Below are 26417 nucleotides of genomic sequence, written 5' to 3' on the forward strand. Positions count from 1 at the left end.
TCTCCTCCTGTCCGGGAGGACTGTCTCTTTTATCCAGAGGTGTGAAGGTTGATTTCAAATGAGTCACAGAATCCATTTATAAAATGGGTCACAATATTTTTTACATAACATGTACAAGGAGATGGATAAGAAATAGCTTTGAACTTTTATTGTTAAATAAAGGAAAATTAGCTTCTTTTAACCATCTGAATTGACACGCACTCGAAGGTAAGTGTTTCAGTACTATAAACTATGCATATTTTTCAGTGTAGAGGCTTCTTTGAAAGATTATAACTGGGAAAATATATTGAATATTAAACATGAATATATTGCCAATGTTTGTAGTGTTGTGCCTGACAAAAAGACTGGGAGAACGAGGGCAGAAAAAAACTCCTAACTTTCTTCTTTACATTCACTATACATAACTTGTGAGGGCTTTTTAATCTTCCAAAAACATCATCCCTTACAAGGCAAGAGTTTCATAATTCTGAAACATTAATCTGTTTGCCATTGGCATTATCATTACCTTTTGGAAAAAGTGTAAGATTAAATTGCTAGTTTTTCAGATGGATTAATGAAGGGGCTGTATTTGCAATAATGACTGAACAACAGAGAAATGCAGTAACATTCCATACATGGAAGCAGCTTGTCACCTGTGATCTGCATGATTCAGAACAATAGAGAAAAGAGCTTGAGGCTTTATAAGTATATTTTTCTATTTTGATTGGAGTGAAAAAGAAAAATCTATTACTGTAATAAGACTGTCAGACTCTGCTCCCATTAAAGTTAACAGCAAAATTTACCTTGAATTCTTGGGAAGTTAACACAGATCCCAAAGACAGGCTATAATCCATGACCTTTATCTTGGCCATCAATGGTCATCTCCAAGCGAAAACTCAGATTGGAAGCTAAAATTATATTGATTGCCTCTGGAGTATTTGAGAGCTGTGTTACAAAACAGAAAATGCTATTTCTCAGTCTGGGAATGACCATCCCAAAGCCAGGATGACCACTGAAATTGCAAATTCACAGGCCATGCCGTGTTTGTTTTAATGCTTATACTGGTTTAGGCCTTTCATTGGGAAGGTCTTAAGATAGAACACTTATTTTATAAACTCACCATTGCATCTTAAAGCATCCTGACAGTAAATGTGCTGTTCACATGTGCAGGGAGACAGGCCATAGCTCCAGTAAGAGTTCATCAGAAATCGCTACATCATGAGAAAGTTCTTGATGGTGCAGCCTTTTTCTGCCTTATAAGTGTACCTGCTTTCCTCTTGTAAGTGTTAAAATTAGAATAGCATCCAAATACTGTAAGTGCTTTTTAGACATTTAAAGAATAGTTCCTCTCCCAAACCATTTACAGTCTTAAAAAACAGTGGGAACATAGAAAACAGAGGACACAAACTGAAAGTCCCATTGTCCTTATCCCCGTTGAATCCCAGCCTCAAGCTGTTCAGTAACAACATCAAACCTTAATACTTCTAACAGAATCTGGACTACCTTGATTTAGTTGTCCTATAGGCTGCTGTGTGTGTACCTTCCACATGATGGTGCTGGCAGTGTATTTTGTGGTGGTGTCCTGTCTGTACTGTGAGCAGCCTGTATTGCACGTCCTCCTTTGCAATGGCCTTTTTACATTGCTGTTCTCATCTTTATTCTAGTTATTGGGAAGAAGGAGAGTAAATGAAACAAGAGTACAGAGCATTATTTCCAGCGGTGTGGTTGCTACATGCTACAATAACGCGTACAGCTTCTTTCCAAGTTTGACCTCCACAGAGCCACACTGAAAAATAAACTTGGAATAGAAAAGTTTTGGATAATCAGTGTCCATAATTAATCACCCTGGAAAGGAGCAGTATTTCCTAGTACATATATCAAAATACAGTTTATGGTTTACAGTTACAGAACATACCTTTGGCTGTGTATGAACTTATTAGTATAATGACAAACTACATAAAAGCATGGGAAAAATTCTCACTCATGCATGGTGGATCCCATTGTCTGTTTACAGTTTGTTGATGATATGTATCTTTCTCTAGAGAAATCTGAAAGATGTTACAAGCAAAGGCAAAGAAACAGAAGAAAGGTGAAAACAAAGCTAAGAAATCCCTGAAGGGAAAAGAGCCTGGTATGTAAGGTACAGAAACAATGAAACAAACAGTAATAGAGTCTCACATAAGAGCTACCATGATTATTTTGGGCCATTGAATATAAGTAAACATGAGATAAATTAGAATATGCTATTTTATATAAATGAGAGATCTACAATTAATGATTATGGTTTTGTAACCAGTATATGGAACATAACAAAGCTACATTGCAATATTTACACTTTGTCTTGGTAGTTTAGATTTAATAATTTGTGGTATCATAATAACAGTATTGAATGGGAAATTGGGAGGCTTAATACATGTTAAGTGGGGAGATTCACAAAAGCTAACAACCCAGGGAGAGAGCATCAGGCAGAGGGACGTGTCCCCAGAAGCAGGCGTTCAGGTGCTCAGGATCACACACAGGTACAATAACAGAGCTTGAAAAAATACCAAAGTCTCACAATTTAATTTCACAGTGCATTTTACTGTGGGCTTTTTTCTGAGATGTGCTGAGGTGCTATCTCACTTGTGCCACTTATAAAGCGTATATATGAATGAAGTGTAAGGCTAATGAGCCTTTGCTATATTTTTTTCTAGTGGCATGCACATTCTCAGAACAGGTGGTGATGTTCTCTTGCTTGGGTTTTATTTGGTTTGTTTCATCAATTTTTTTTTCTGCTGTGACAGCCACCTTCCTGAAGTTGCTTTTTGCCTTTTAATCACTTTTCCCCTTCCAGCTGATTAATAGCTGCTGTGCTGCAGAGAATATTCTGCACATCACTGCTAATTTCTTCCAGTCCTACTTTGCTGTGAGATTTGCAGACCTTTTCTCAGGAGCTGAAGAAAGCCTTGCTCCAGCAGCACCCTGCTACCCAGAGCAAGCCTACCCACCTCACCACTGTCAGAGGCAACTCACGCCCACTCCTGCCTGCACACCTCTCATTTCTGCTACTGTCTGATGTTAGCAAGCCTTGCCCATTTATCTCCTCTTCACATAGTAGCTGTCCAAAGCGGGCACTATCAGGCAGCAGTGAGTGTGGTTTTCAAACATGGAAGCTGCAACGTGCACCACAAGGTGACAGATTTCTTTTGATTTCTGCCTTAGGCAGACCACCTGCTCAAAATAAAAATTAGTTTTAAATCTCCATAGTTTCAGAATATGCCAACATCTCCTTAAGATACAGACCTATTTTGAAAGGCTTCACTCATTTCTTGTGTTAAATGCAAACTGAATAGAAATTACTGTGTTTCCTCTTCACAGTTTACTTTTAAACATACATAGAGATTTTAAATATTGCCTAACAAGAAAAGGACTGTATATTTATACTTAACTTTGTTAGGAAGAAATCTCACTGGTAATGTCATGTCTTATATTTCAGATAAAAAACATGAAGTTGATCTTTCTATGGCTAGTATAGGTAAGTGCTATGATGATTGGGCTTTCAAGTAATAGTTTTGGAACACTTCAGCATTTTGAAGCTTCAGTGTTACTAAAGCCAGGGAATTAAATCGAAAGATTTTTTATGAATGATAAAATTTAGACACTATGAAGAATTGCAGCTATTACAGTAGTGATTACAGGACCACTTTCTGAGTAGCAGTAGGGGAAAAAATCTGCCATTTAAAAGTCGCAGAGATATCAAGCATTTCTTTTGCACCTCCTACATGGGTAGAACAGGTACACACACATGTGGATACGAAAATTGCACTTTGATTAGTGTCACCGAAATGGCTAAGCTGCAGCTAATGAAAATGCGTAATAAATGATCCCTCAGATGTCAAAAGTGTTACTTTAAAAATAAATTAAAATTTGTATTTTCGGTGTTCCTGGAGAGACTTCTTTTTGTCAGCAAGAGAGAATTTTACCTCCACCTAGTGGCAAGTAAGGTTATAGCCGTAATAGCTGAACTATTGCTAAAATCTTCTTGCCGAAAGCAGGAAAATAATGCTACTGTAAGCAGTCACTGTCTGTGCATGATATCTCCTTAGCATAAGATTGGCAAGTGTTCTTTACTTCTCTGAGAGCTTCTTGGTCCTTTGTGAAGTTCTCATAGCACTAAGAGCCGCTGACTGTTACAAAAGATAGGATACAATATACCGTCAGAAAAACAATGTGAAGTCTTTGGTTAGGTGCTACATAATTTTTGGGGGAAAAGAGCATTCACTAAAAATGTTCATAATAGTAAGAATTCCAGTATCAGTCCCTTGTGTTAGGCTAAAAGATGTACGTATTTTAATTTGGATCATTAATCTGTTATTAACCTGGAATTCCAGCAATAGAGGATTGAAGAAAATAGACTTTCTGTCCTACTCTGCTCCCTCTCGTAGTCATGTCTATTGTATTCCTGCTTAACTTTAAAGCATGTTCATATTGTTTTGTTTTACACTGAAACCTACATCTCTTTGAGAAGACAGGGGTTTTTAGCATTAGCATTTGTGGAAAGGCTGTATGCACAATTCATTTTAAAAAATAACATGATACAAGCTTCTTGAATAAACTCCTGGGTAGGATTTTTTATGAATAATAAAAACAAAATCTAATTGCTTGGGTTTATTTTATTTGAGACTATTAGGAATAATTTTTTGAAAGAAAAGTCACCTAAGAATCAGCTAATTATGTTTATAAATTTTCTGTAGCTTCTAGCTACAGCCAGTAGCCACATCACCAACTCTGAGCACTGTGATATGTACAAATATCTTGTTCCTTTGCTCTCCTGGCCATTGTGCCCTGTGAGCCAGCTGTGTACAGAGAGGATGGAAATTACACTCTCTTTTGGTACGCAGCCCTAGGTTTCTGTCCTCTGTCCATACTACGAAATTTAATTTGCAAAAGGAAGTCTGATTTTTTTGCTTCAATATATTGAAATGTAGAGTGTATCTGTAGTGTTACGGCAGGGGGTTTGGAACTAAATGATCTTAAGGTCCTTTCCAACCCTAACTATTCTATGATTCTATGATTCTATGCTAGGGGTTGAGTCTGCTTCCTAATAACATCCTAATGAGGCCTCATGCCCTTGGCTAGGGTAACCTAGGAATCTTGCAGAACTTTTGCAGTTCCTTAAAGGCATCAAATGTTTCAAGTCACCCTGGAATAAACACTTTTTCTGAGCCTGGTCTCACAGCCAAATTAATAAGCAAAAGAATCTAGGTCTTGGCCTTTTTACCTCCAGACAGTAGAAGTCAAAAAGGCAAGCACAGGGACTCCTGAAGATAAACAAGGCCTGACTTGGTCTGGTTTTATCAACAGTGAGCTTGAACCAATGCCTTTCAGAGGTTTTTCCCAATCAACATCCCTCTGATTTTGTATTTTTTCAAAGCATCCACACAGAAATCTTAAAAAGCACCAAAATGCCAAAAGGAAAGTCATGCAATAGTGACCACAACTTGTGAAGAAAGTTAAATAATGGACTGTGCATGCTATAAATGGATTGTGTATTCTACAAAATTACTAGTGAATGCTAAGTAAATAATACTTGGTATAGTGCAGTGTGTACCAGAAGCATCAAGCATGTCATTAATTTTAGTGGATGACTATAGCAAAGCAGATGCAGTAGAGAAACAGTATTGAAAAATTTTAAAGAATAAATGCCAGCTTCATCAAACATTATGTATTATGTGATAGCCTTATGCAGAGATTTAGCTTCCTGAATGATAGAGATTAAGGAGAATTTACTGTTTTATCAGTCCTTGTTGGCTTGGGTTAGAAATGGCTTTTCAAAACATGCTGAGCCAGCTGGTCAATATCATCTTCTTAGATATATCAACTTCAATTTAAGGCATACACAAAGATAAAAATACCACAGGTGCTGGGAATTAAGATAAAATATTAAATAACTCAAACTAAGAAAAGAGAATGAAACAAAGGTTATAGAAAGTATCAGCTATTACTACAAAATCCAGCCTTTTTGAGGACATAAAAATCCTATGTACTCATGTCCCTAAATCTTTTACACATCCCAGTTTATCAAAAAGATGAACATCTGATAGCCTTCTCAGACAAAATATTGTGGCCTTCATGAAGAATGCTCTTACTGTGGCAGCTAAGACAGAGCATGACTGCTAGCGTGGCAGTATTGCGAAGGAAGAAAAGAGTCTCCTAGGCAGCAGAATTCAACTAGCTGGGCCTATAGTGATCTTAAACACAGCTGTTATGCAAGCTGGAGGGCAAAACATGTAATACGGGAAGAATCAGTGCTACATACGTACAGCTGACACACTTAACAAGAGGCACTGGGTATTATCTTCAGACTGAAGGTTTGCAGAGCACAGCTGACAGATAACCTAACTGCATCCAGCCTCACTAGAAGCAGTGAAGATAACACTGCCAGAGGTAGGATAAGAAATAGCTTGTTCTGAATTAGTACAAATGAACCTAATGGAGGTCATGTATGCAGAAAACAACAGCTATATATTCTCCACCAAAGGTGAAAATAAGTATCTGACTTGAATCTTAGTGACCTTGCTTTAGTCTCACTTGCTTAGTGCAAAAAAGACTCAGCTGCACTCAGAACTCAGTGAGAGGAAGATGAAAGTCCAATATCAGAGAAACATCTTTATTTGGGAGGGCATCGAAGCCTCACCTAGATCAAACATTGGCTTAACATGACAACATACTACAGCAAAGGATTAGAGTGTATTTGTTCATGGGCTCTCTATGGCAGTTGTGTGCTTAATGTATTAAAAACACTCTATTTAATGACTTTCAGTTCTTAATGACCTGTTAATCAAGAGGGAAAAAAAAAACATATTAGGAATAACATATTCATTAAGTAGGAAGTGTTAGGTAGAGTGTTTTCCAAGATTAACAAAATGAAATACAATTTTTACCCTATGCCTTCCAAAATACCAAAAACTAAGCTGAGAGATTCAAAGGCATTCTGCTAGGAAACAGTAGAGTTATTAAAGTGCATGTTTCAAGGAATTTTGCTTTCTTTTACAGGCCACCCAGAAATCTTTCCTTTAGTTCTCACTGCACAGACCCAAGCAATCTTCAATTGCCGAGTTGATGAAGATGTCACAGAAGAAAATTGTTTCAAAATCATTAAAAAAGAGGACATCATTCAGGACCTGAAAAGAAGAGCTAAAATTTCTGATTTTTACCCTATCAAAAATGTTATCCTGGTATGTAGTTTATTTTGTTCACACTTTAAGACTTCATGCTCTCAGAGTATATGATAAGGTTTGACCTTGTTTGACTCCGTGTAAAAACACTAATGGTGTAATATCCAAAGGCTATAGGTCTTTGACTACTGTCAACTCAAGGTTTCTTATGGCTCACCATGCACAGTTTTGTTTGGTTTTTTTTAACTAACTCTAGATTATATATATGCTCAAAGTAACATAAATATTACTAGTTTTGATTCTCTGAACTGGCAGAGCTTCACATACTCTGGCCTCACCTTATTCATTGCCTATTTATTGAGAATCATTAAAACAGTTTCTTTTCAATTCTTGGTATGAAAAGGTTAGTTTGGTCCCAAAATAATTATCAGAAAATAAAATCCATCTATTCTTTTCAATTGGCGCATGTAATCCTCTGTTAAGACTTAAAAGATTAACCAAAGATACTGACTTTACACTAGTGGTAGCTTTGCCAGTCACATGCTCATGTCTGTTTTATATGTTATTTGCCTTCAGTGTTCCACTGATTGTTTTAATTAAACTAGGAATATCCAGGGGAAGAACTTTTGGTAGTTTTAGATGCAAATTTCCAGTATGGACAGAGCTTTTACCTCGTTGCTTCTGAGGAAGCCAAGGAAAACCTTCTAAAGGTAAGAAAATACAAGCATCATTCTTTCTATGAGTATTTCAGAATTTTGTCTAAAATATAAACTGATATTGTATTTGTAAGCATCTGATGTGGTTGGCATGCCAGAATGTTCCTCTAAAGGTTAATCTGATCAAAGAAAAATATGTGTATCACTGTAAAAAATGTCTTTTACACTGAGAAAGACTGAATTAAATTTTTGTATTTTACTTCAGAGAGTCACTCTAACCCCCACTGCTGCATTTTGTCATAAGCATAAATTTCCTCTGCCAAGACCCAGGTTTCTTAGCAAGACATAAAAAGAAAAGATTATATTTGGCATCTTCAAAGAGTTATACTTACTCTTCACAATATGTATGTATGTATTCTTTAAATCATACTTCAGCATGTTCTTGAGTTCTAAATAATTCTAGATACATAGATTTCCCCTTGTGCTCTGCATTATAGGAGAAGGTTTATGGGTAGGTAGATTATAAAATTTTTCAACATGAGTTTGTAACTCAGCATCAGGAGAAGAAATGACTAATAGAAAAGCGAATCGCAGTTCCAGGCAGGAGGGCCTGATGTAGGAAACCACTACAAATTATTTTTATATAACAGTGATTTGCTTTCAAGACAATGGCTTCTCTTTAGTAGTTAAATATTAAATATGTAACATGTATTGGAAAATTCTAATGCACAAATGAATGAATGGGACCTAACCCAATCATACCCAGGGGCACAGAATAGCCAGACTTGCTGCATTAAGATAGAGAATGTGTGGATAAAGACTGAAAACGGTTTTTCTAGTTCATACTTACATTTCAGTAACAGTTGTGAAAAAGTACCATTTCTAACTGTTTGATGTCACAGCCTCCAGAACCTGCAGAAGAAAAACAGGAAGAAAACAAAGAAGAAGAAGAAAATACAGAAGAGACTCTAGAAATCCAACCTTACAGGCCTCCTGTCCAAAAACCTTGGGTTTCTCTTGGCAGTGAAAAGGAAGTTGAAGAAGAATCTGTTAAAGACACTGCTACAAAGGTCAGAATCCACAGATGTTAGTCAATCAAATGAATATTAAAAAAAAGTATTTTACATTCCTTAAAAACCAGTCAGGGAAAGGGAAGTTGCAATCCTAGTTTGCTTGGGCTCTTTCAAGAAGAAAAAGAGAAATATCTCAACTTTTAACAAAAACTGAAAGTGCTGCAGCTGCAGATTTTTTTTTAATTTTTTTTTTCTCTGAATTCTCTTCTATTTAAATCCTGCAAACAAGGCACGTGAGACTGCATTGGACATATCTACTTTATAAGCTGTAAATTCCAAAGTCCTGATCATCTCTGGTCAGTAACAGCTCTGCCACTTTTTGCTCAAATGACTATATGGCCAAATTACAAGTTCAGTCACTTCAATTATATTCTAAAGACCTAGTTCTATTGCCATGGAGCCCAGTGTACTCTTGTTTCATGATATGGATGGTATTTAAGAGGCATGCAATACTTTCAAGGGCTCTACCTCAGAAAAAATGTTACTGACTACAGGTATTACAGGCTGCCATTACAGAAGGACATAGAATCATAGAATCGACCAGGTTGGAAAAGACCTTTAAGATCATCAAGTCCAACTGTTCCCCAGCACTGCCAAGGCCACCACTAACCCACGGCACTGAGGGCCTCATCTGCATTGTGTGTGAACACTTCCAGGGATGGTGACTCCATCACTGCCCTGGGCAGCCTGTTCCAACGCCTGAGCACCCTTTGGGGAAGGAGTTGTTCCTAATACTTCATTAATTTCACCTTCATGTTATACTGAGAAAACTGTCCAAAAAGTAGATCCACTCAACAGCTGCCACCTAACTTGTGATGTGTGGGGTATCCCCAAGCATTTGACTGTCCATCTGTGATTTCCACTCCATACCTAAATCCCTGTTTAAGGAAACCTGGCCAAGTTTTGACAGTTCTCAGCAACTGGACATGTTGTCATTACTTAAAAAAGATGTCTGACTGTTCTACAGCTAATTCACAGTCATGAAATGCAACCCACATTCACAGTCCAAGTATTTTTGTACCCTGCTGGCAAGGTCTACTCAAAAGTATTTTCAGCCTACATTCCTTTCCAGTTCTGTGGGAGGTACTGGGAGAAAGTACCTGGCTATGTATCCAAGACAGAGTAACAATTTTCTACTGCCTGAAATCAAAAGCCTACCTCTCTTTGTGAATAGAAGTCAAACGAAATCCCTTCCTTCCTAGTTCTTGCTATAAGGAAACTCCTCACTCAGATTTTCGTGGATCCTCTTCATTGTACTTTTCTCTCCCTAAGCTGTGCAAGGGAAGGTGAAATACCTCACCCAATGTTGAGAACCGCACTAAGAGGGCAGAGCTGAAAAGCCACGTCTTGGAAGTGGAATGCAGTATTACATAGAACTGCAATCCTTTAATTTAAAGGAGCAGTTTTGATATTATGTGAACTAGAAAATATAATTCTCTTGTTCTACTAGCCAAAACATTACATAAAGGCAACTTCTTGTTTTAGAAATACAAACCAGTCTTTTACTACATATGGTATAGGTTATTTATATGAGCGTTTCAGTTTCAAAATCTAGAAATGTAAGTAAACTCAGCACAGAAATCATCAATAGAACTAATTCCTCAATTACATAAATGCTGCCACTTTCTCCTCTGCTAACTTACTGAAATACTTCTTTTCCAGATTAAGTATATGATTTCTCGAGTACGCAGGAAGTTCGGTGCACCAATTACATTTACTGATAACAATGCTTCAGACGTAAAAGACAGTTATGTTGAATGCACATCCTATCAAGACAAAACTTTCAGTATTAAAATGCTTGAAAAAGATGTAGGTGTGCAAATGGTTCCAAAAGTAAGAGAAAGTACTACTCAGACAAAATGGTAAGTGTGAGAAGATATTTATCAGCTTATTTATTAAGCTACACACTGTTTCTGATCTCAATTAAAGTTATGTAAATTAAATCAGGTCTCCTGGAGTTTCTCATACTGATTAAGAGAACAGAACTGGATGGTGTGTATCTTTCTTCTTTCACTTTTCCAAAGAGTTTCTAGAAAAAATTAATAGATTTAGCTTTCAATTTTACACATTACATGGGCTTCTGTCTTTGAAATTGTTTCTATACTTATTCACATTGAAATTATTCCAACTGGTCAGGACCTATCCAAAAAATGCAGCCACCCAGTATTTTCCTAGACAGTTGTCAGATGAAGAGAAAGAAGAGTGTCTGTCATCTGAGAAGCTGAAAGAATTTCTTACATCAGTACATTTAAGGTAAAATTACAAGCAAGAACTGCTGTTGGAATGTACCATTGGTCTGGTCAATTACTAATTGTTTCTATATACTTTTTTGGTTTGGCTTTGGTGGGGAGATATTTGTTTGTTTTGGTTTTCCTCTTGCTTACTTTTTAATACTAACAGATACTAAATTAATATTTGTTTCTATGAAAATTAACATAAAGTCTATGCAATATAGATGAATGATGGTTTAAATGGGTATTAGAACTGTTAAAGCTGATAGTGTTACACCACTAAAGCTGCAAAGCAGCTCTTTCAAACACTGCTCACTGAAGCAGAGGTGTATGCAGAAGAGCAAGGGTACTGTCCTAAAGCCCTTAGTCATGGGACAAATCCCACTTATCAGCATTTTTTGTGCAAGAATTTAACAACTGCACTGTACTTGAACAACACTAGAACTAGAGTTAAACTCTTGTAACAATTAGTTATTTATATTTAAATGGAGGAGGGTTTCCTTACAGTGATGCATCACTGAGCAATAAATACTTTTTCTTTTTTTACCACTGTGGTCATCATTTTATGTAAAACAAAAGCTGCCTCTTTACAGAAATATTTGTGATTCTACTACTGAGCAGCCACATCTGGATTATTTAAAGTGTTAACTTTTCTTTCCACAAAACAGAATGGAAATTGCACTGCAGCAAAATGAAATTATAAATCCTTTTTTTGATGACTGGAAGGCCCTAGCAGAAGACGAAAGCAGTTCTGGTGTCAAGCCAGATGTTTATCTTCAAGCGTACCAATCATTTACAGATCTGCGCTATCCCAAGGACAGAACTATTAGCTGTGTTTGCTGGCATCCAAACATTGATGGTAATGCAGTTAAAATACTGAATTGAGATTTGAATGACTTGTATTGTGAGAACTATAAAATACGCATTTTTCATAAAACTATCAACTTTTAACTTTAACACCAAAACCGGTTCAGTATGTCTGTCTCAATTGCTGATTTGAGACAAAGTGGAAAATGAGGAGGACAAATCTGTAGAATTCAGACAGGCCATACAGTCCCTCACGCTAAAACGTAGGCAAAGATCACAGGAAAGGGAAATTTCTCTCATATGAGGCTCAGTTAAGTGGGGCTCCAACTGTGCCAGGTCCTTCTTGTGGCTCTGCAAACTACTGTCTTTTTCCCCATGGCTGGTTCTTGTATGCATGCCTAATACTTCCTAGGAATGTTACAGCCATAATGGGACATGGCTCTGCTGAGTGCCAGGGAGTGTAACAAATGTCTCCTCCCTGCCATGGGTTATTGCTCTACACAGCCAAGCTTAAAGGTACAATTAAGTTCTATATAAATGTCTTAGCTGCACAGCATACTAATAGCCAATACTGCAGCCTTGCCAGAAAATTAATTCAGCTACAGAAGATTTCATTTCATGATGGGCACTAGAAGCCTGTCCCATCATTTCAGCTGCAGTATTACACCATTCAGGAGCAGTAGCAAAACCCCTGAATTTTACCATGAAGCTTAGGTTCTATGGCTCATTGCTGAATAACTTAAAGCAACAAAACCAATTTCCTCAGAGTTGATCTGTAAAGAGAGCAATATCAATTCATGGCTGGGTTTTGGGGGTCATTTTTGGTTTTGTTTTTCACTGTATTCAGGAGGTACAAGTCGCTCAGAATAATTAACAGCATGTTCAAACTTGAATTGTCTCTTCTGAGAAAATTTGTTTTCTCACTCAGGGATCATAGCAGTGTCAGCAAGACAGAGGCTTTCTTACGAAGAACACATTAACCTTTCTGACAAGTCATTGCTGCAGCAATCAGCAATACTTTTCTGGAGTGTTTCTGACCCTATCCAGCCTCAGGTATTTCATCAGCAATTTTGATATGTCAGGTGTTTAAACAACAAGAGAACAAGCAACCTGAGTGATTTGTATTTCTCAACTCTTTTGGTTTGCCTTCTAGCTACTGTTGGAGTGTCCTGAAGACATCTACTGCTTTCAGTTCAGCCCAAGCGACCCAAATGTCATTGTGGGTGGCTGCATCAATGGACAGGTGTTCATTCTCTGCCTATGAATAAAACTGGATATTCCTGTATATTTCCTTACGTTATTAAAATAAGGGTGAAGAGCTGTACCCAGCATCCCTAGTAACACTTCCTGACACAGTCTCAGAAATTCTCTGATCCTGCACTGAAGTTATGCCTGGATACTCCACAGCTGAGCCATTACTGTACGGTCATTCTTTGTAGTACTGGAACATACGTCAAGCTGTAGAGACTCTCCTTTTTGTAGCTGTCGAGACAAGTTTAGCCTTTTACTGATAGCATGAGATGGAAGTGGCAACACTTTAAGGACTTCGATATTTTAAAGACTTCCTAAGTTCTAGTGTAGAGAGTGAATTTTCCCCAAGCCTCCATGAACTGTATGTGAAAAATACGTTCAATATAAAGGATTGAATAATTCTTAATATAGTCATTTCTCATTGCAGGTTATACTGTGGGATATTTCTGAACATGAAGTAAAGATGCAAAATACAAAACCTGATGCTGATGGAAATGAGGTAACAGCTGTTAGTATGATAAATACCTCCATTCTCAATTGTAGTACCTCTGTATGTCTGTGGGGGAAAATGTGTGACAGTACCTTGACTCAAACCAGTAGAAAATCTTTGCAGTCAGGTACTAGAAATGATAAGAAACCTGATGAGTTCATTAAATAAACCTATTATCACACTATAATTTCTACCTCATTGGCCTATCTTAATAGCTTTACTGCATTTTGTGCAGACTTAAACTTCAGACTGTTCTTTAATGAGCACCAACATGTAATCAACTGTTGCCTTATGAAGCCTATCAAAGATGTACAGCATTTGTTGCTGAATGTAATACCGAAAATTATTCTGGAAGTTTATGGACAGGAAAAAAGTAGCTCGGAAAATGAGAAGATTTCAGTGGAAGAAGACTATAAAGGGAATAAGTGGAAGAGAGACCTAAAAGCAGAGGAGGAACTAATAACCTAAGTGGATGTGCATGTGCCTGTGGAGCCACATTGGAATTCTTTTTTGAGCTTCCTATTCAAAAGCCTGTTTTGCTGTTTTCCATTTTCTTTTGTCCAAGTGGGAAAGGTAGGAAGGTATTAGACCCCTAGCAAATTCTCTAAACTGATCTGAAATCTGTGAAGCAGCATTAAAGTATGTAAAGTAACTTTTTGCCTTTGACAGGTCTACTACTGTATTTGGGAAAAATACTAAGATATTTCTTTCTAAAATATTTCTAGCCACCAGCTATGGAAGATCAGCAGAGCATCAGAGAGCCACCTCTAGTGAAACACTGTGCAGACTCTCCCATAGAGCATGCCCATAAAAAAACAGTAACAGATATAATTTGGCTGCTAAATTATTTTCAGGTGAGCTTAAAAATTTACTTTTCATGTTTTCCTAGTATGCTACCTCGGAAATCATAGTGTAAACTCAAGAGAAAATATTAAAGATTCAATTATTTGTAACAGCCTTTTTATTTCTCACTGCATTTTCTAAATATTTAATAACCTGTTACCACTTTTCCTGTTCATTGTCCTTTACAACCGTGCTGTGCTCTCAACCTGATATGAATCTTCTCATACTGGAAAAATCTCTGTAGCTTTCATTTTACTGAAAATTGTAATTCAAAATTATAATAAGCATTCCATATCTAAATTATGCTGAATTACTACTGCGAGCAATCTAGTCTGCCATGAAGAATTCAGAGAAATTATTTCAATTACCTAAATATCTAGGCACCCAAGAATGGTGCTACTGTAGTTACCTTAATTCTTCTAAGTGCTGCCTGTATACTCAAAACTTAGGTTTTCCACGATGGTTTTAATACCTACAGTATTTAGGGTATATGTAGTTAAAGGGTCCAATGCTATTACAGGAGTATTGGATGCTCATTTACTACCAAAGTACTGCAAATGATTGCCCAAATTAATTCCAAATGCAAATGTAGGCAAATGCAAAATAATGGCAGTGGAAAAGCAGGCCAAGAGGAAGAAAACTGAGATCTTTAAAAGGTTTATGCAAATGAACATATCAATATTTTTTAAAAACAAATTTTAAGACTTCATAGATCCTGCAGTCCTTAGCAACATTACTAGAAGAGTGAGGGAAAGGGTGCACATGTATCATAAAAAGAAAGCTGATACAATTATGCTACAGTAGTACCCAGGGGTACAAATCAGTACCAGATGTAAAACATGAAGAAAGGGATTGGATAGCAGAATGCCGTGTGTTTCTTGTTCCTTGGGTGGGTTATTTCTTTCTTCCTAGGTTTAGCGTCAGAAAGCTGTTTTCATGTTCATCTGGAATAAAAGATGCAGGAAGTCCCTGCTTGGTAAATAATACTGACAAAGGAATCACTTAGTCAATATTTAGCAACATGTACTGGAACATTTTGTTATATAAACATGGAATGCGTGTCAGCCTTTGCACAGCATTGCAGTTTTTATGGCACAGTTCCCAAAAATTGCAGTTTATTATTAGGTATCAATGAAAAAGTATTAAAGTTATATCTAGAACCTAATTCAGCTTTGCATGGTTGTGAGACTACCATTTTGACTCCAGCAGGCAACTCATGAAGGGAAAACAGTGTAGCTGAAACTTTGCCACGTGGTTGATAAATACAGTTTTAGCCACAATATATGTTTTTTATATACTGGAAATTGTATTTGATAATGGCACAGCATATAATCATTTGTGTGTCTGTGTGTCCAACACCTTTCCTTTATTTTTCTGAATAAATTAAGTCTGGTATAAACCAATGACTACTTGGTAAATGATAAGTACTATAAAACCTGCAGAATCCCACATGTACAAACTAAACTATTAATAATTAACACTTGAAGGCACCATTCCTATCTCGCAGTATGGTCTAGCTGAGTGACAATTTGAGATGACCCATGGTGTAAACTTGGCAAAGAGGTATCACTCCCAGTACATTTTGCTGCTTGAGATAAATTTCTCAATGATTTGCTCTTTGGTTAAGATGGATGAAAAAAACATTACAAATATGGCAACCTAAGGAGGGCCTGACTTGCAGTGGTGCCAGCACGTATTTATCCTGCTGAATGAATTTATTAATTTAGGTGTTCCGCAGGCAAAGCTGCTCTCAGTTCACTGTAAGTACATTTGTAAAATAGCTTGACTTTACAATTTAATAACTCCTGATTTTCAAACCTTGCCCAAGCAGAAATACTGACTTAATTTCTAGAAGTCACATTTTATGTATGGAAGTACTTAGCAGAATATGGTTTTTGTCTCTAATAATCTTCTCACCCTGTAATTATTATTACTGTTATTTTTAGGACAACCAAATGAGTGCTGATTCTGAAAACAGAGCTGAAATTCCCGTGCAGTTTGCAACCTGCTCCCCTGATTGGTATATATAATACATACTCTACATGATGTCTTCCAGTTTCCTTTGGAAAGCTATATGGAGCATACTCCATGATTTAACTAGCACACTTCTGGATTCCTATCAGCCTATCCTGAATACTGAAATTCTGTATGCAGAAGACAAGCCCATAAAGTTTTTGGCCAGCTAAGCCCTTTACAGTAATGGCATTAAGGGTTCATTAACTGAAAAAAAGAAATCAGAAGTATACATTAATATTCTGTGTATAGCTTAGAAAGAGTGCTGATCATACATGCATTGGCCTGGAGAGCCACACCTCCAGACATACATTGATTATGTGACTTGGACAAAAAGCTGTTAAAGATTTTGAGGCCACAGAAACACTGTAAGCTATACTTAGACTTGAAGTATTAGCGGGCAAAACTATTTTGTATGAATCACCTCTTTTGTAAAATTAATAGTCATGATGATTACAACCAAATACTATCCTGTGTGAAAGACCGGAAAGGGGCAGAATGCAAAATGTGGAAATAAATGTTTAGCTTTCATGATGGCAAAACACTTAAGACTTCAAGGCTGCATAGCTGGGCTCAGTCATGTATTTGCTAGTTACAAAAGGAGGGTCAGAGAGAGCAAAATTTGGTAATGATACAAAGTTTAATCAAATGAAGAGCTGACTTCAAAGAATTAACTTAGAAGAATGACTGTAAATATGGCTGTTAACAAGTTTGCAATGTAATGCAAGTAATGAACATGGAAGAAATTTAAACTACCCACACACCAGGGCTCCAAATTAAGAATATCTGGCTAAATTAAGAGCAGGGAAATCACTGCACTGGCAAGAACAAGCCTTGAAGAGCACAGGTCCCTGAACAACTCCTGTTAGGAAAGGTAAAGAGATGTCAGCAATGAGGAAAATTATCTGTAAATTAATGTCCAGAGTAGAGCAACAGGAACAATCAGAGGGCTGAAAACTCCAACGAGATGACAGATTCAAGTGACTGGGACCATTTGCCTTGAATGTCAGCAAATAAATTGTGACTTGCAAGAATTGGGAATGAGGTTCAATTTGTTTTACTAGATGACCTACTGCAGAGCTCCATCCAGTTCTCTCAGCCTCCAGTAACTTCGCCCAGTAACTTTCCATAGCAAACTGTATGAAAGCTGTCTAGCTGCTTTAGTATAGTTAACAACTGATGAAATGGTGTATAAAGGAAAACATGCCATCATTAACAAAAGAAGCAGCTAGGTATCTAGCATTTGTCTGCTTTTCAGAATCTCTATTTCTATGTAAAGTTTGAACATGAAAGGCCGAAAAAAGCAACTTTAAAATGATAGGAAACTGCATCTGACTTTGAAACAAAACTAGGAAATAACATTATATGATCATTTTGCAGCTCAGTATTATTTTGGGATATTCCAGACACCAAACTTTCTGAACAACCTTTATCTAAGAAAATAACAGAGATGAACACATTTTATAAACCCCAAGGTGGTCCAGATACTTCTAAGCATCTAGATCTCTCCTGGAAACCTCTCATAAAGGTACTGTACATAAATATAGAACAGAAGGATTAAGCCAAACTGTAGATATGGCCAGAACTCCATAGCAATGTATTCTTTTGCTTCCCAACTCTAGTTTTTCCAGCAAATTGTGACTTCCTTGTGAATTTCCTTCTAATCACGAAATGAAAGACTTTAACGTTCCTCTGAAATTTCAATAAAATGCATTTTGAAAAGCTAACTCGCAAGAAAGAGCATGGCTGCCTCCTCAAAAAAAGTAATTGCATTAATAGTGTAAGTTCCTGTCAGCCTTTTCAACAGCTGTGCTATCTCAGCGGGTCCCAAGTGTGTCCCAAACTGTGAAACATGGTCATTGTCAACAGAACCATAATTACTTGCAAGCCAACAGTCAGTCTGATGAAAGTGGCCATAACAGTTTGTGAAAAAAAGTGAGGCTGAAAATAATGTTAGGTTAAATATATATATTATATAAATATATATATATATTGGACCTGCTGACCTGTGCTGCTTAGAATAGCTGTAGCTGGTACAGTTGTTGAATAAGCATGACCACTGGAGCTGATTTGTTGGTTTCTTTTTTCTAGAAACATAGCAAAAAACTTACAGGAAAGGATAACACAAGAGAAACCACAGGTTTGTGTTTTCCTTGTGCTTGCATGTGAGGCAGCAAATCCTGTTTGTGGAATATTACAAACACATGGCAAACTGAAAAGTTCTGTTCCAGCAGTAAGCCATTTAGTCTTGTACCTCAAAGATCTGACAAAGTGAGCTAGCAAATGCATTTTTTCTGAACAGATAAACCTGCACAAAAGTGGCATCAACCAAGAGTATGGTTCCACCAGGATTATTTTAAGGGCACTGCACTGCAATTTCAAAAGCTCAGGTAATATTCTGATTACACCTTATTGGAGAAAATGTTTTTAAAAAACTTATATTTCAGTATATACATAATGAAAGCTGAGCGACACAATGTTGTATGGCTAAAGGCATCTGGGGAGAAACGTTTCTGAAATATACTGGTATTCAAACTGCAGCATACATGTATTAACGACAGTGATATCTCTTTGTACTGAATACGGGAACAACAGTTCTGTATCCAAGGTAGCTTGGTCAGGTTTCACTTGCTGATACAAGTCCCCTACCCAGCCTCTTTATCCCTGAGACACTATGTCCTTTTCAGCCCTTATAGAATACTATTTTTAGAAAAATAATCCTAGAGTAACAGTATATATTGTAGGTATTTCTGCAGTGCTTTGGACAGAGGTATCACTCTTCAGAACTTCATGTTCTATAGTAAATCGGTTCTTATTATGTTACTTTGTGGTAGTGACACATTTCTAATCCCTCTGTAGAGTTGGCAAGCTAACATACAGGTAGCCTAAGAGTCGAACTACCTGAGAGAGTGATTGCAAATGCCTTTCTGGCAGCTGAGTTGCTCTGGCATAGTTGCACACTGTTCCTCCACGGACTGCAGGAAGCAGTCTGTGCCATTCCCTGGATCAGAAATGTTAGCTCCTGGCTGCAGCAGCTAAGGGGGATGTATAAGGGCAGTTCCCATGGAGACACTGATGCTGTGTAAAGTTGATGAAGAACAGAATGGTGCTACCCTAAGTAGTTTGTGTATGGGAAGTACTAACTGCAGAGCAGCTGCAGCAACGGGTAGATGCCACCTGGAAACAATTAACCTACAGAATCGGTGATTTACTTGGCAGTCTTTCCTAATTTCTCTTCTTGAAATTCCCCTTAGCAATGAACTACCTTTATAAGACAAAGGATTTTCTTTGTCTAACAAATTCCAGTGTACAATAAATAGATGTATCCATTCTGTTTCCCAGAGAGGGTGTCTGCCAGAGAGATGAGCAGAAGTCTGAAAGGGATAAAGGATATCTCCACTGAATTTTTTGTTGGAACTGAAGTAAGTGAAAATAATAGATTACTAATGAAAAATGTTCATCCAAGATACACAAAAGACTGAACAATTAAGTAACAGAGTTTTTACAAATTTTTGGACTTGCATGTTTCCTTCAGGCGTTCACTAAAAAGATCTTTCTAGGCATGCCACATTTTACTCCCATTTTCATCCATTTAGCTACATGAATAAAAAATAATAATAACCCCAATATTTGGTAGACTGTGAACTCTGACTTCAAGGACAGAACTAGAAGACATTTCCAAGACATATCAAGCTTAACTACCTGCTATCAGGAACCAAACATTATTTCAGAACCTGTAAGATTAGTGATATTTTTTTTCTCAGTGTTTCCCCAAATGCCAGATGCAAGCATTTATACTACAGTTTTCCCCATAACTTATTTCTACTTTGGGAAGTCCCAGCTATTCAGAGCCCTCTACCTACCCACCGTACCTAAAATTCCAAATTCTTTCCCACCTTTGAGTTCATATGGAATTGAAAATTTGGCTTGTAGCTACCTTTTTGCTTCTGATCACCTTTTACCCAAATACTGGAGCAATGCATGAACCAAGCAGCTAATTCTGCAGCAAGAACTGCCTACATACACCATGGTAATTAAAGCTGTTTTGGCAATAGGTAACTGAAAAATGGTGTCCAAAATTTTAGTGCTTTTTCATTCACTCACCGCAAGTCTAAGTTTTATTTGCTCAGAACATATTTAATGATGGTTATAATTAAGTATAGTCACAGCTTAAAAACAAGTCACTTTGATATAAGCCACCAAATGCCAACGTTAGCATTTACTTGATTTTTCTGGCATCACAGGATGGAGAAATTGTTTATTCTGACTGGAAAATTGAAATCGAGAATGACCTCCCAATACCAGTTAGTAAGTTCAAGTTTCTCAATATGTGTTTAACTCTTAATATATTGCCAGCTTTAAAATATTTGCACCTATACTCTGTCATTTTAATGTTCTTGCTCATCCGCTATAATAGTCTGTCTCCCTGATGACACCAGGATTTAGCATTACACCTCGAAAGTGTGAGCAGTTTAGCTGTCATGACAAAATAGCAAAAGCCCTCTCCAGTAGCATATGTGCATCGCTATGTACTCATTGGCACAAATCATTCAGGTGACTAGATTTGCAGCAATTACATTTCCTATACCTTGTCAGCAAAAAAGTGAGGCTAGGATCTTTGAAACGTGTGCTGGATCCTGCACTTGTTTCCCACCATGTAACTCCCATTGTGAAGATGGTCACTAAAGCGCTAGTTACAAGCAACTGCCTTTTTCATTCCACTAGATCAGAAGCACACTCAGAAATACACTGTCCACACTGAAAGCATCAACACTCTCCAGAGATCTCCGTTTTTTAAAGACATCATTCTAAGCATTGGAGGACAGAAGTTTGCCATTTGGAAAGAAGAGGTTACAGTAAGTTTCCTTTAACACAGCTGAAACATAATTAGATGATGGAACCATAATAGCCTCAGAAACTGTATTTTCAGAAATGTTTGTATGTCACAAAGCTTCACAGTTAGAATTAAATTTGGTATAAGAAATGCTTTTTTCTTCACATCAGAAAACGATTTTAGAAATAGCATTGTAAGCTTGCCTTTTACAGAAAATAAATGAAGTGACCTTCTTTCATTCCAACCTTGTAAAAACTGTAGCTTCTCAACCAATTATTTCTGCTCCTAGGAAAAGAGAAGAATAAAGGCAATGTGTGCTAAATGAGTTTGAAGAACTCATTTAGGACACAGCCTTTTAACTATGTGAAGACAGAGCAACATGGATGTTTTTACAGTTCTCCTCATGTGCTACATGTGGCAAAATCTCAAGAGCATAGATTTTAAGAGTGGACAGATTATAAACAGACTACCTTAATAGACTGCAAGTGAGATATGAGGTTTTTTACTTCCCCACAATTTTCTTTATCTGCAGACGGTGATACCAATTTTACCATTGATACAATTTTTGTAATAGGATCATTTAAATTGTGAATGTTCTTAAACAATAGGAGAATTAAAGTAGTGAATAGATAGTACTGGTTTACTCTTGGGTTTATCTTTTATTTGTTTAAAAAATTCAAGTATGGAGCGATCCTTCAGTCAAGCTGCTCTTCAGGAAGATACACTACGGGACGATGGTCCTTAACAAGACCAGGAGTTTTCTTCATTGGCAGAGATGATGGAAATGTAGATATTTGGGACTTATTGAAGAAAACTCATGAGCCATCTTATTTCCAGAACATCTCTGAATCAAAGATCACTTTCATCAGCCCCTGGATTGCCTCATGTATGTTGATGGTGATGGCACTTTACTGAGCCACCCTGTTTGCATAACAGCCCATGACTCCAAGGCACAGTAATCTTGCTGCAGATGATCTTCTATAATAGATAAGTACATACTTCCTCTAACACTGCATTGTATGTATAAAAAAGGCATACATCAGTATGCACTATCACAGTATAAAACAACTGAAAAAAAAAAAATTAAAGTATAAACCTTAAAGGGAAATTCATTTGTTAAGAAAATGAGAGAGCAATAAGGCTGCCTTTTTGCTGCAGAGAACAATAAACCAAAAAGACCACAACAAGAATGAACCCTGTGTTTGGAGGTATGTGTTACTGTTGGAATTTACATTGCTTATATGTTTTTGTGAAATATCTTTCAGCAAAGCAGCACTTTTTAGCGGTGTCTGATGATCTTGGAGTACTGCATATTTTGGAAATCTGTCAGGCACTAAGTGACCCCTTGATGAATGAGGTTGGTAAGAATTTTTATTCATCTCTGTGACACTTTATCCTGAAAATTCCACCACAGAAACAAGTCTGCCCAGAAAAACTTCCCTTCAAATGGATGGCAGTAATCTGAGATCAGTATGGCCATGTTCTCCAAGGATCACCTGTAGCAAAGCTGGCTTTGCACAGAGCTCACATAAGAAGCACCTAAAGGAAACCTGGGTGGCAACTGGCAGAACTCCAGTTCTGCTCCAACCTGGCTACATGGAAACACAGTAAAGAGTTCAGCATTTTTTGCCACATGCATAAAATGACACCTAGCTTTCATGTATTAAATCAATGCTATATAGGGCACTTATGTAAATATACTTTTTTATTTTTACACCTTCTTGTCCACATTTGTATCTTTTTTTTTCCTATAAATTTGGTAACTTTGATTTACATGTGTGAGCGTCTGGTTCTAGCTTAGTTAAAGCACATTTAGCCAACTGTTACTAACATCACCTAACATTCATTCTGTTTTGGAATAAGGACTACCTGTACCAGAGGACCATGGGAACAATGAAAACAATATTAATTTCTTTTTATTTCCACATAATTTTCAGGTTTCCCCCCCCCCTCCCCCAGCCAAAGATCAAGCTGTTTTAATCTCATCCAGTCTATCAGTCTTGCCTGCTAGCTAGTCTGATATTTTCACATCACAAGATCTTCTTCCCATCCTATCCCAGTTTTAAGTTATGTATGCACTTACATAGTTTATAAACATCCCATAAAGGTTTGCTGTTTGCAGAACCACAGTATGTAGCAATGTAGCACCAGGTCAGCAGCCTCATTTTAGTAAAATTAACTTTCTCCAAAGCAAGGTAGGCCCTAACCAAGTGCCATAATGTGAGGAAACACATTGCTTCTGCCCAACTTATGTATGTTTTAGAGCTACACTATTTAAGGCACAGAATTATTAACCCAGGAGCAGTCACTAATATTTAGATTATATTGGTTTAGTTATTTCAGTGCAGGTTCCTGAAGCCTGATCTACTGAGAATCAGTGTAATAAAAATTATTTAACTCCATGCATATATATATCAAAATCAACTGCTTTCAATGCACATCTTTATATTGCTTTGCTGCAAATTATTTGGATAAACAGATAACTATACTCCCAATATAGATAACCTAATACAGTTCAGATCATCAGCAATAGTTCTGTGTCTTTGGGTGTGTAATGACCCTTTTTTGTCATTTTTTAATAGCATGACAGCATTCTTGATTATTTTGAAAGAGAAGTCAAATATCTGAAGTACTGTGAACAAGAGTTTCGAGAGTATCAAGACCTTCAAGCCAAAACAGAACAGAAATCCATCTGGAAGCACAAAGGAAGAAAACAGTACGTTACACTTGGAACTAAGATAACTTTGTTTCTTTGGGTCTTTAAAATACACACCTGTTTCACCAGGCAGGATTTTCTGTAGTATTTTAAAAAATCAGGATGGACATAATCAAAATAGCTTAGCAGCTCCTTATTTCATATTTGCAAATCTAAGGAGTGGAATAGATGGTCCTAGTTCAAGTGAGTTCAGCTCCTGGTCAAGTGAAACTCCTACAAGAGAATTAGAGCCTACAGATATTTAACAACTATGAATTTGCTTTTCTTTTAACATCAGTTATTATATCTAAAAGTTAATAGATAAACCTTGCTTCTTCAAGCCTTCCATTCTTTATTCACTCAAGGGTTTTGCCTATCCATTCTTTGGTAAATGGTGTAATAATACCAACTAATCCGTCAAGGAAATGACAATTCAGTTAATGCAGCCCTAGGTGACATCTATTTTCATTAACTTGTGTTAGCACTGATACTATCCACTGGAAAGCAATGGGGTTGCGTACAAGTTTCAAAGCTTATTGCCTGGTATGTGTTTTTCCTTCAGAGTATAACTACATAAAACAGAAGAGATGAAGGAACAAAAAAATGCAGACTATATGTGTTTCTGGACTTGAAGCAGATACTACTGGATTTAGGACTAGAAAAGGGGCAAGAAATGCTTTCATCATCAGATGCTTAGAGCCCATTTGGAACCAGCCAGCTTTTTATTTCATGACCTCTTTATTGCACCAGAAGATGTTCGGCTTCAGAAATAAAGCATTTTGCAGTTATACTAATGACGTGGTTACAGAACAACTATTCTTGGCACACTTGTTCCACTGTCATTAATACTGTTATATTGTATGTTCTGTCTGTTTAATAATAGTTTTCAAAGTTCTGGGTCTGTCGGGACTCTAATAAGCTGTAAAAATCTTAAATACAACTCAGCTGTTGTATTTAACATTACCACATGCCATATCCACCCCTTCAGTCTACGTCCACCTCCACCTGCTCCCACCAGAAGGGAAGACGTTTTCTACTGCAGGAGCTACATTCACATAGGCCACCAAAATTCTGCTACTCGGCTCCTGCAAGTTCCTCCTCCCTCCTCCCCGAAGTATTCACTCCTTTTGAAGACTTAGGGGCTTTAGGGTTTTGTTGGGGGTTTGTTCGGGTTTGAGGGTTTTTGATATGTCCAAGACATTTTCTGCTCTCTGGAGCTACGGTGGGCGAAAGCACTCTAGAGCAAAGAGCACTTACCTGCGGCTTCTGCAGCCCACGTCCCTGAGCTGCCGTTGCAGTGGGAAGGGGAGGCAGGCAGGCACACAGATACCCCAGATGACCACAGCGATCACAGTACTAACCGCTTCTTCGTTGCCCGCGCCCTAACCCCCGCGGATCGGATCAGCCCAGCCCACCTCCCGCCCTACTTCGTGTCCCGTCTCCGCCCCACTCAGAGCACGCACGGAAGATCCTGCGGGGCGGATCGTGCCCAACGGCTGCCGGGATTCTCCCAGTGAGAGACTGAACGGGTATTTTTGAGGGCATCTGGTAACCCTCTGAGGAGGGGTCCGAGGTGGCCGGGATCTCCTGGGGCGGACATCGGTACTCCCGGCAGCCCTCTCTCATACACTGCTGGGATGCACGCAGCAGTTTGTCCCCTCTCCGGTAGCTCCGACACTCCTTTCACTGTAACAGTGGCCGGTGCTTCTCGCTCCTGGGCTCTATCCCCAGCCCGAGAAGCCACTCAGAAGGTTATTACGAGATCGCCCACCGCCCGTTGCTCACAACAACTTCAGGACCCCAAAACCCGCTCCCTTCTTCGCCACTGAGCAGTACCCGACCTCCCCCGTCAGAGCCCCTCCACAGATGCCCCGTTCCGGTTTCGCCCGGCTTGCGCAAAAACTGGGTGTGCAACCCCTGAGCTGAGGTCTGAGCAGGAGCCTGCGGACCGTGGTTCGAGGGTTCCCGTGCACACCCTCTGCCTCTCGGTGTTAACGAGAGGTCACAAGGCCCTTTCCTCCAGCAAAGCCACCTCTTCAGGAGCGCTCCCATCGCAGTCTCTGCAGGTATCCCTGTCCCAATCCTCCGGGATTGTGCCCGCAACCAGCGTCCGAATTCGGACAGTACTGTGGAGGAGTTCTTCAGCTCGTGCCAGCATAATTACAATTCTTAGTTCAAATAACCGCGGTCGCTCTCTTTCCAGTTCCCCTTTCAAACGGTCTGCTCCAGCTGCTGCTCCAAACCGTTCCTTGCCAACAGTCCTGTGCCTGTGCCCAGCACCTTCCCGACATGGCGCCCGCGCTCCCTTTACCACAGCCGCAGCTCGAATCGCAGGATCGCCCGTGGGCCCCACCGCTTCACCTTCACCCGGTAGAGAAGGGGCGCATC

The 26417-nt window shown here is 38.2% G+C and overlaps 1 protein-coding gene across 1 annotated transcript; it reads left to right on the top strand.

Annotated features, from left to right (window-relative positions):
- The first annotated feature begins 1658 nt into the window (after nucleotides 1-1658).
- On the top strand, nucleotides 1659-24817 carry DNAI3 (dynein axonemal intermediate chain 3). Its single transcript, XM_061451657.1, is given in 23 exon segments — nucleotides 1659-2036; nucleotides 2039-2110; nucleotides 3455-3493; nucleotides 7015-7196; nucleotides 7742-7846; nucleotides 8695-8862; nucleotides 10528-10727; nucleotides 11002-11118; nucleotides 11765-11955; nucleotides 12832-12956; nucleotides 13057-13146; nucleotides 13582-13662; nucleotides 14370-14498; nucleotides 16434-16507; nucleotides 17881-18028; nucleotides 18803-18890; nucleotides 19843-19922; nucleotides 20745-20808; nucleotides 21226-21356; nucleotides 22016-22220; nucleotides 22600-22691; nucleotides 23917-24050; nucleotides 24592-24817. Coding segments are annotated over 23 exon segments (2592 nt in total). The 5' UTR covers nucleotides 1659-1966; the 3' UTR covers nucleotides 24599-24817.
- The last annotated feature ends 1600 nt before the right edge of the window (nucleotides 24818-26417 follow it).

This window comes from Pezoporus flaviventris, unplaced genomic scaffold (genome assembly GCF_033815535.1).
Source record: "Pezoporus flaviventris isolate CSIRO_AGI_PZ_B2104156 unplaced genomic scaffold, CSIRO_AGI_Pfla_v1 ptg000013l, whole genome shotgun sequence".
NCBI lineage: Eukaryota > Metazoa > Chordata > Aves > Psittaciformes > Psittacidae > Pezoporus > Pezoporus flaviventris.